This window comes from Rhamphochromis longiceps, linkage group LG4 (assembly GCF_057381845.1).
Source record: "Rhamphochromis longiceps isolate RC_006_pf linkage group LG4, R_longiceps_female_GT1.1, whole genome shotgun sequence".
Classification (NCBI taxonomy): Eukaryota; Metazoa; Chordata; class Actinopteri; order Cichliformes; family Cichlidae; genus Rhamphochromis; species Rhamphochromis longiceps.
In genome coordinates this window covers 25,340,631-25,351,265 of record NC_140560.1, presented here as the reverse complement: position 1 = coordinate 25,351,265, position 10,635 = coordinate 25,340,631, and the positions used below count along the sequence as shown (strand labels likewise).

The 10,635-nt window shown below is 40.8% G+C and overlaps 1 protein-coding gene across 1 annotated transcript; it reads left to right on the top strand.

The window, feature by feature from the left end:
* Window positions 1-2,071: 2,071 nt before the first annotated feature.
* Window positions 2,072-10,354, top strand: fscn2a (fascin actin-bundling protein 2a, retinal). Its single transcript, XM_085405214.1, has 5 exons — window positions 2,072-3,133; window positions 6,563-6,719; window positions 7,589-7,710; window positions 7,791-7,958; window positions 8,063-10,354. The coding sequence occupies exons 1-5, from the start codon at window positions 2,311-2,313 to the stop codon at window positions 8,266-8,268; spliced, it is 1,476 nt and encodes a 491-aa protein (XP_085261340.1). The 5' UTR covers window positions 2,072-2,310; the 3' UTR covers window positions 8,269-10,354.
* Window positions 10,355-10,635: the final 281 nt, after the last annotated feature.

The window sequence follows — 10,635 nt, the reverse complement described above, 5'->3', positions numbered from 1 at the left end:
CTTGTGGCATGACCCAGTTTTGGCCAAGCTTTAACTGTTGGACAAGTGGTCTCACATTAGAGTCTACCAGATGAGTTCATGGCAGACTCAATGACTGCAAGGTGCCTTGTTTGTCTGGCTGTAAAACAAACCCAAATCATCACCCGCTCCACCACCGCTTGACAGTTGGTATACGCCGTTTGTGCTGTGCATTATAACCAAATATCCTTACTTTGGTCACATCTGTCCACGGCACTTTGTTCAGAGGCTTTGTGGTTAGCTCAGGCGCAATTTGGAAAACCTAAGCCATGCTGCCATGTTTTTTACCGAGGGAAGAGGATTTCTCCTGGCATGTATTTGCTGAGACATCCGCTCCTGGGAAGATTGAGTCATTGTGTTAACACACACCGAACCGTCCAAAGGAGCGAACTACCAAAACCTTTGCTTTTATAGAGATGATTACAATTGTTGATGATCAGTTAACCAAGATGTTTGATTCTCAGCATGTTTTGACAGGACAGCATAGAGCCCTGTAAATCAATCATTTTCACATGACTGTAAACCTAAATGTTTTAAATACAACCTTTCACAAATTCTACATAGTTTATATATTTTTCCAAAATGCCTACACTGGAAGGGAGAGTAAAAAGGCAGAGAGGGGAAAGACAGTATGATTTACATATGGATAATGTGTACATTTTTTACACTCTGTTTCTGAGAATGTTTTCATAGTGTTGCACTCAGGATCATTCCTACCACTCATCTTCTCAGTGATTCAATTACTGTAACCCTGTGTGACACTGATTTAATTGCCGAGAATTTAGCTCCAGCAATAAAAAATTATTACTGGAATCACCGTAGCATATTTGTTTGCTCTCTAGGTGCAGTTTCTGTCTAGGTTTGGGCTATTGCCAACCTTTGTCCTAGATTAACATTATACTGGTAACTCCCTAAGGTGGTCTGGGATCACCATGCTAATCACTCTTAATAATAGATGAGAGCAATTACCATTAAAGGTTATTAAGTCGAAATAATACCCTCAGAATTTAGCTTTGCAAAACAATCCTAATCACATAGTTTTGTGGATTTGCAATATTACAGTTCTTTTTGGTATTACCCACAACATCCTTAAAAGAGGGTAAAAGAGGGCGGTAATGCTCTTACTAAAGTAGATATTAGCACGCACTGTTACAAAGGTCACAGTGCGTGCCAGTATATTGAGCTGCGTCCTCTATTATTAATTGTCTGGCGGGATAACAGCGAAGGGTTCAGCAGGATCAAAAAGAAGAAGGTTAAAACACAGCCAATATGAGAGTGAAGAAAAAGGCAAATGTGCATTCAAATGTGTGCTATTCAAATCCCTCTTGGGTGAGCTTACAGACTTTGACTCAGATATTTGAATTTGTGAAGGAAACAAAGGTTCCAAGAAAGTCTCTAGGGACCTGTGTGTAGCAAACTGTTGCTATAAAGATAACATTTACAACTTTACTTTCATTATAGTTCTCTAGGCATTGGGATTCTAAATTAGCCATATACATAAATGCTGGCCCATTGCAATGGAAAAGAGACGCTTCATGAGGAGAATGCTCCTCATAGATAAGTAGTGTTTTTAAAACTGTCAATGCAAAAGTTGCACTTTTAAAACCTGCTTAATCATTGAAAAAAATCTATTTGTAAGGGGACTCAAAGGAGAAGGAAAAAGTGGGGAACATCCAAAAGCACCTTTACTCTCTGGACATTTTGCAATTAGACTGAGGTTCGCCAGCAGATCAACGCTAGGATAATCCTGGGACTGGATAGCGTGGCTACTAGTATATGGACCTAAACAAGGAGAGGTAAGAACCAATAGGAGTCAGGCTGACAAATGAGTGTGTCAATGTGAGTTACAGGGAAGCAAGACAAGAAGGAAAAGAAGGAGGAGATGGCAGAACAGGAGATACAGAAGAGAGGGGGAACGAAGCTGCGCAGACAACATGCTGGAGAAGAATAGGGAGGAGGGGTGGCTTGTGGTTGGTGCACTGGTTTGTGACGTCAGCAGCTTGTTGGATTGAGGAGCTGTGTCCTGCTGATTTTAATCCTAACTCATTAGGGAACCAAGAGCAAGTGCCTGAGCAAGCCCTCTGGGGAAACAGAGAAAGTGACAAGAGAAGCAAGGACTTCCATCAAGGGAGATAAGTGGAGCTACTTCACAGCTTGAGAGACAGAAGAGGAGAGAAATCAAGTATTTTACTTGTTACTGCTCAGTCTCATGCCTGAGTTTCTTCATTTCTCATTACTCTGTCTGTCCTAACCTTCTCCACACGCAATCTGTAACGTGCGTCCTGTCCAAGCATGTCTACAAACGGAATTAACAAAGCTTTGAAGCTGCAGTTTGGCCTCATCAACTATGAGAACCGCTACCTGACGGCTGAGGCTTTTGGATTCAAGGTAAACGCCTCGGCTACTAGCATGAAGAAGAAACAGATCTGGACCTTAGAGCAGGATGAGCAAGATGGGCAAGTAGTCTTCCTCCGCAGCCACCTGGGACGCTATCTGGCCTCTGATAAAGATGGTAAGATCATATGTGGGGCAGAGATGCGTGATCCTGAATGCCGTTTTCTTATCGTGCCCCAAGCTGACGGACGCTGGGCTCTGCAATCAGAACCTTTTCAACGTTACTTTGGAGGCTCGGCAGACTATTTGTCCTGCTTTGCCCAAATCATTGGGGAACAAGAGCTGTGGGCCGTCCATTTGGCTTTACATCCACAGGCCAGCCTTCTCAGTGTGGCACGTAAGCGCTATGCTCATCTCTCTGCTTCAGATGGAGAGATATCTGTGGACAGCAACATTCCCTGGGGAGTGGACTCCCTCGTCACCTTGGTATACCTCGATGGCAAGTACAGCCTGAAGACCTGTGACAGCCGTTTCCTCAGCAACGACGGCAAACTTGTGAAGGAGAATACCAATGCAACTAGCTTCACTCTAGAGCTAAAATCTGGCAAGCTGGCCTTTAAGGACTGTGACGGGAAATACCTGGCCCCGGTGGGACCCACAGGAACGTTGCGGTCAGGCCGATGCTCCAAGCCTGGAAAAGACGAGCTGTTCGATCTGGAAGAGAGTCATCCACAAGTAGTTTTTCAAGCTGCAAATAAAAGATTTGTTTCAGTCAAGCAAGGTAATTTGGATCCAATGCAGTGTAATACAAATAAGTATGTTCTTCGTGTCATTACAGCTCTGCTTTTTTAAATGATGAACGGAAGGCTATACTTACAGTATACTATTCTTAACTGAGTATCAGATTCAAAATCATTAAAGAGGGGATAGCTTTAATGAGCGACAGTCTGAGAGGGTAAACAATTCGATTTAAGCATTTGCAAAGACATAAAATCTTTAGGTAAACATTCATGCATTAATTGTAACAAGCAGACACCAAAAAGAGCATAAACATGTGAGATAAACAGCTAGAATAACTACACGCCAAAGGAAAGAACAAGTTCTATTTCTGATTATATGCAATAATATTTTTATCCAAGTACATTTGATTTCTGATAAGTAGTCTCTTTGCAGCATTATGCGTCTCTTTAAATCAGCAGGGACTTTGCAAAGTAATTCAAGAACTGAGCTATAATGGCTACGTTGATTGTTTTCTAGGTGTAGCTATTGGGGTTATCTGAGAGTTCAGCCAAAGCAAAACAGTTCAAACCAGCAGAATTGAGGTCATGACTTGTCTTCTGAGTAGAACATTGCCTCTGTCTATGATAATGAACTTCACATGGTCTAGGTTTACAAAAATACATCTTTATAGCTATATTGTAGTAACCAGAAAAAAAGCAATGAGTTATCTTTTATCAGTTAGGAATATAAAGCTCTGCCACTTTTGCCTGGATGTTGGAATGGTTGATGGCAACTGTGAAGGCAGTTGCAGTAATGGGCTTTGTCATTTCCACTGTGTCCATTGAAGATTAAGTAGTGTGCAAATGACTCCAGGAGAGATCTGTGCCCCAGTGGTGTCAATTACCATCAATGGACTTTAAGCCTTACAGCTACACGCTCTTTACCTTTTACCTTTCTCCACATTATGTGGATCTATAGTTAACTACTGTGACAGTGAGGTGTTAGCAGCTATAGCCAGGCCTTAGCAGACAGCTCAAGCACATGATCTTCTTTCAGGTTGGTTGATGTGATCTGCTCTGCCCAGTAATATTATGCAGATGAAGCAGGACAAGGAGAAGATAGTTTTTTCTTCTTCCAAGTTTTTCTCAAGCTTTAAGAGTCAATTAAAACAATAATTCAAACAACTATCACTGTAGGACAACTCTGTTGTTAAATTACCTCTATAGTGAAAAGTGGGAAGGGGATTCTCAGACTAATGTTGGGCTGCAGACATTATGCAAGAATAATATTCTGCATTAAAAGAGATTACTATGAGGGAAATCTTTCAGCAATCTGACAGTTCATCTACATAACAGAAGGTTAAGACTAATTTTCGCCAGTACTGGTTTGCCTTGTGGCAGCTCCACGTTTCTTTAAGGAACAAGGCTCTGAAAGCTGCTTACTGGACCCTGCCGTGCAGATTTGCATTTCACCACTCAGGGAATTACAGCAAGCGAATGAACAGGAAGGGTGGAGGGGTGACTGAGGGGGATTAGGGTTGTAACGGGATTAAGAGAGAGGTTAAAGGATATTTCTGTGGCATCTAATTTGAACTACAGCAGACACAGTTCAGTTATACCTGTCTGTGTTACCACCAGAGTTTATGTGACATGCGGATTAGGGGCTGAAACAATAGACTCACTGCAAGTGAGGCGCCTGTGGTTAGAGAACAGGAGAAAAACAGGTCACGTGAGATGAGGTCATGAAATTTGTTTAAGAAAGCAAATGCTGGATATTGGCTGAATAGCTGCAGTGCCGGGAAACTGATTTCTTAGTCAAACCGTATTGAGACCTTAGGGTCTGAAAGACTGATAGATGGATTATATGGTTCACTGGTAGGGAAGAAAGGCAAAAGCATGCAACTTACCTTAGAAATTCAACAAATGCAAATCTTAAAAATTCTGCAGTGGCAGGGGTACCCGGACCTGGGATATAGAGTATGTTTGGGGAGTGTGAATGTGTGTACAGTGTCTATTTGTGTCTGTCTCCATGTCGGGTGAGTGCTGAGTATTTATTTATGTATATGGGGGTGGGCATGCACGTTTGCGTCTGCGTGCGCCTGTTCGTCTGTGTCTATATGTCAGCTTGGGTCTTAGACTCTACCTCTCTGGGAACATCTCAGGCTCTCCGAGGTATGGAGGCCTATCTCCCCTCACCACACTCCCTGCCAGTGGCTGATGCCCTCAGACGTTGGTGTGTTGGTGGTTCTTGGTGTCTGGGGCTGGGTGCTCATGTATGTGCCGACTCACTCCTGGTGGCCGATTGGCGGGGCCTGGCACCTGTGGCCCAGCTGGGCCCCTTCCGGAGGGTGGGGTGCCCTCAGGCCTCTGGGCCTGAGGCCCGGTCCTCTCTGGCACAGCTGGCTGCCGGCAGAGCCTGCAGGCACATCACTGCAACCCCCTCTGGCCTCTGCTCCGTGGCTACTGGGTGACCTCTCGTTTGGGGCTCTACATCTTTCTTGGCTGCTACCTCAAAGCACATTGTGCGCTGTCAATCTTGCATACTGCACAATAACATGTAATACTTAGTATGTACTGTTATCTACTGTTAGCTAGTTTATTGTGATGGTGTTGTATTTATTATGTTGCTCTTTTTTGTTTGTTTTCCCTTCTGTGTTTTCTTATCTCCATACAGGTGATCCAGGTGTTTTGTTTGTTTTTCTTTTTTTTTTCTTCCCCCCTTTCTCACCATCTCTTCTCCCCTCTATTTTTCTTTGTCTCTCTTTCTTTCATTCTTTCTCCCTGTCCTATCCCCCAGTCATGTCTGTCCCCTCTGTAACAACCGAAAATCAAATCAAATAAATACATAATTATAATAAAGGTCAATCAAATGGACCAATATGGCAAGGCCATGATGATCCAATTGGTAAAGGGAATCCGCTTGGCATGTTTCTTGGCCTGCAGACAACAATTCTGATGGCTAAAGATCCAAACGGGACAGGGAAAAAAATTAATTAAAAAAAATAATTCTGCAGTGTACCTATTACTCAAAACCAACCAGGCATCAAAAAGACTACAAGGCACATAAGATTCATACTTGAGACTTGTTGTGAGTGTAACATTTAGAATAGGGTAAATGCAAATGTAATATTCATTTTAGCACATATTATTCAACTTGTCCTGTTATCACACATACCTTGGTTAGCAGAGCTGATATATAACAGACTAGAGCAAGCTGGAGTCTTGAAGCAGATGGTAGCATGCACTGGAGTCAACAGCAACAGAAACACTTTTGTTGCTAAAACCTTTGGAGCAACTAAAACGATTGTGGATTACCGTTATGCACAAACAATCTGTTTGGCAATGCTATAGCTTGAGTATCTATCACTCAATAAAAAGCAAAGGGCATTCCGACCAGTAAACCATATAAACCAATAAAAAAAATGATAATAAAAAATCCATTTAACCAAGACACACTTATCAATGTTATCTCTTCCTCCCTTTATTACTAGGAGTGAGTATTTCAGCCAATCAGGACGTGGAGACAGACATGGAGACCTTTCAGATGGAGATAGATAAGGAAAGCAAAAAGTCTATGTTCAGAACCAATGGCGGATCCTACTGGACATTAGTGACTCATGGAGAGATCCAATCCACTGCCACAGAGGTGTAAGTAGCTATTAAAGCTGTGCAGGAGCTATGTATAACCTGTATACTAACGTGAAGAAACAATAAACAGTATCCATGTTACGCTAGACACGTCTTTGCACTGTGTGCTGCAGACATATCTACTGAAATTAGCATGCTAACTACACTGTTTCATCCAATTAAATCATAGCCTCACAGGCCACTGTGAGGTGCTATCGCTTCAAGTTTAACAAACTAGTCTATACATAAGATGGAACATGTGACTTGATATATACGCCTCTCAGTAATTTTAGAACATATGAAGTCTGATTAATGACAATCTGTTCTTTTTGAGTAGTATGGTGTGAAGTCTGCTGTAACTGGCTGGGGTTGAGTGGAGGAAAAAAGGATACAGAAACACAGTTGTTGTGCAAGTCACAACTAAAGTGTGTTCTTCGAGTTACTAAATTCAAGAGTTCTCAAGTGTGCACTTTGTGTGTTTAAGAATTGAATTTAACTCTAAAATGTTACCATTCCTGATGAGTTGTTATTTTAATTAGATTGGGTTTGTTCACAATTGTAACTTAGTTGTAGACACAGGTTATCCTCCCACTGGTTTGGTTGTTAGTGCAGTTGTTATTATTGGTATTATCAATCCAAACTGTTGCCTTTTATAAATCCTGACCAAGTGGTTTTTGTCCTTAAATCTAAGCACATGAAAATCACAGTTAACGGTGAAACTTAACTGCTCCAAGGAAGATTTGCCTCTAGTTGTGGAAAACACTCCAGTGTGTCATTTCAGAACTTCTTGTGGTTTTCAAAAGGCATTTCATAGGTAATCAATGTCGAAATCCTGGTAAGTCTATATCTCACGTCTGATTCTCCTTCTGCCTGTCTATGTCTTTACCCAGTGAGGTCAACACAATGTTTGATATTGAATGGAGGGGACAAAGAGTAGCGCTCAAAGCAAGCAATGGAAAGTACGTGTGTACAAAGAAGAACGGGCAGCTCTCCGCAGTCAGCGATACAGTGGGTACGTGCCTTTAAGCAAGATGCTGGAGAGTCAGCTGTGTCTGTTTGAAATTCCCACCACGTATTTATCCTTCGTTTCAGCTGATGATGAGTTGCTCCTGATGAAACTCATCAACCGCCCTATGCTGATCCTTCGTGGAGAAAATGGCTTTGTGTGTCACCACAAGAACTCCAACACTCTAGATGCGAATCGATCAGTCTACGACATCTTCACACTGATTTTCAACGACGGCGCCTACAATATAAAAAGTCAGTGTGTCCACAACATATTACATTTTAATGAGTACACTTGCATTTTGTTGCCATGTAATAGCTATTAATTGTATTATTAATGGATGTGTATTCTTCTGTAGGTGTGAATGGAAAGTTCTGGTATGTCTCTAGCAGTGGCCTGGTGTGCTCAGATGGAGAAAAGTCAGAGAATTTTTTCCTTGAGTTCCTGGAGCATGGACGTGTCGCCATCAAGGGCTCCAATGACAAGTACCTTCGTGGAGACCAGGGAGGCACACTTATGTGTGATGGCAAATCTGTCGATGCATCTTCTCTCTGGGAGTACTGATTCCCTTCAATGTGGGTCTTCAGTGATGGCCTATAATGCAAGGGCAGGATGTGCTTTTACCAGGTCATATGAAGCAGACTGACTGGAAAATATTTTCCTGCCTTTTTTGTTTTGTTTTGTTTTCCTTTTTTTTTTTTTTGGCTTGATTTTTTTCTTTTGAAATTGGGAAGAAGTGAACACTTTAGAAAGATATGTTTCTTTGATGTTTTATCTTTCAAAAATGCCAACATCAAACGACACATACTGTGTGAAAAATGTGTCATTTTTTGTAATTTCACAAATGGGGAGACAAGAGATGTTATCACGGTTCTTTCAGTCAGGCTTTGTTCAATATGCAACCTTATATCTTTGAGGACAGCCATACCAACCGGTCACAACACAGGGTGTTACTGCCAAGAATGTAAGCACCTCTCACTGTTTGCTGTTACTTTGACAGATTTTCTGCTTAACCTACCCAGAGAGTTTGTTAATAGATAGCAACAAAAATCATCTTCTGTTGAAGCTGAAGTTTAATAGGTTACATCTCCAAAAGTTTAAAAAAAAAAAACACAGATAGTGACAAGTCAGTGTCATTATCCCTGGATCCTTAGGCTTAATTAAAAAAAACATTTACCTATGTATAGAAACACATTTGGTTTGGTTTATGTACAGTGCTATACAGCTAGCATTGTCCATGTTTATGAAAGCCTGACTTGTAAAACCTCTCGGCATTTGCGTAGAGCTTTTAAATGATTTCGAGTTAGGCTCTGACTTTAACACATTCATCAAGAATAGTTCATTGATTGAATCATTCTAATGAAAGGTGATGCACCACTGACTTTAAAAACAGCACATAGTTGGTACCACTATCGCTTTCATTTGTCTTAATGAAACATTTATTGACTTTATTTTTAAAAAATGATAGACCTTAAAATAAGTGGACAGGCTGAAAATGGAAATGCAAAGAACACCAAAACCAGGCTCACTGCAAACATTGAGACATATACAATATGTGCTACACAAAGAAGAAGTTCAGACATCTTTAGGAATAAAGAATGTCGGCAGAAAAATTATTTATGATTTATTCACATCAGGGAATAGTGAGAAAGAAGTCGGAGGAGATTTAAAGTATCGGATGGATCTTTCTAATGTATCTGATGTAAACTCAGAAGTGCTTCTCTGGTGATCTGCCTAGGGGCCTTAATCTACACTGCACTGTATATCCAGTTATGTCCTGTTTTCATGTTGAGAGGCTGGTAGCCACATAAAAAAATATAATGGATTTTGACAACAGATGTTTTTGAAAAACACTGCAAAGATTGATTTCCAGGATGCTTGTTTTCCATCCATTTGCTCAAACTTAGATGAGAATATTTAATCATCTAGAGTAAAGGTGCATGCACTTTGCTTGCCTAGTGGTTGCTGGTTAGACCCAGCTCCTGCAAACTCCTTCAGAAATCTTTATAGTTGTTGGAAAACATGTTGTTCCACCTTTGCGTCCAGTCATTGTGTATAGAAAGGCCAGCAACACCCCACTGAAACCGATTGATCTTCTTAATTAACTTTGGATACAACAGCAAGTTAGTACGTTTAATAAATCAGTAGAATCTTCCTAAAACCTACCTACCCGGTGCTGCTTATGAAGCACTAATAATTGGCTTGAAGTTGACCCTTAGCTGCAAAATCCTTTTCTTTTTTTGGGAAACTCTTCATATTATGACTAAAATCTCTCACAGGACTCACTAAAATGATTACAACAAATCGCTAAGGGTACAAGCTGCCCAGAGTTAATTAGAACAGATGTTGTTGTGCACTAAAGAGGACAACCAAAAAATGTAAACAATTAATTCTGTAGATTTTTGTTGGATAAAATCTACCATAGTTTCAGCAGAATGTCTAAACGAGTGGTTTTGTGTTGTGTGCAATCTGGATTAGTTTTAGTTATAAAAAAGTTTGGTTACCTATACATCCTGTAACAGCTCTATAGAGAACCTTTGGCCATATTTTAGAATGTATCTAATATATGTATATATAGACATCGTTTTACGATCTTTGCTTTATGATGATGATTTTTGACAAATGTTGACAATAAAAACTTATAATATCACTGTTGTCTTTGAGATTTACAGCTGTGGGTCAGGCTTAGAGGACGTGTGTGAAATTTTTGTGAGCTGATCATCGGTTGGCGTAGAGCTCCTGAGTCCTAATCCTAATGGTAAAAATCTGCCACATCATTGTAATGTATCAGAAGCCAACATTATGCCATCTGACTTTTATGACTACTAATTCATTGTGCGGGGAACTCCAACAAAGAAGTGTGGTGAGCTGTGATTAAAACGTGAAATGACTTCAGTTTAACATTTACCATCAGTGATGATTTCAGATCTG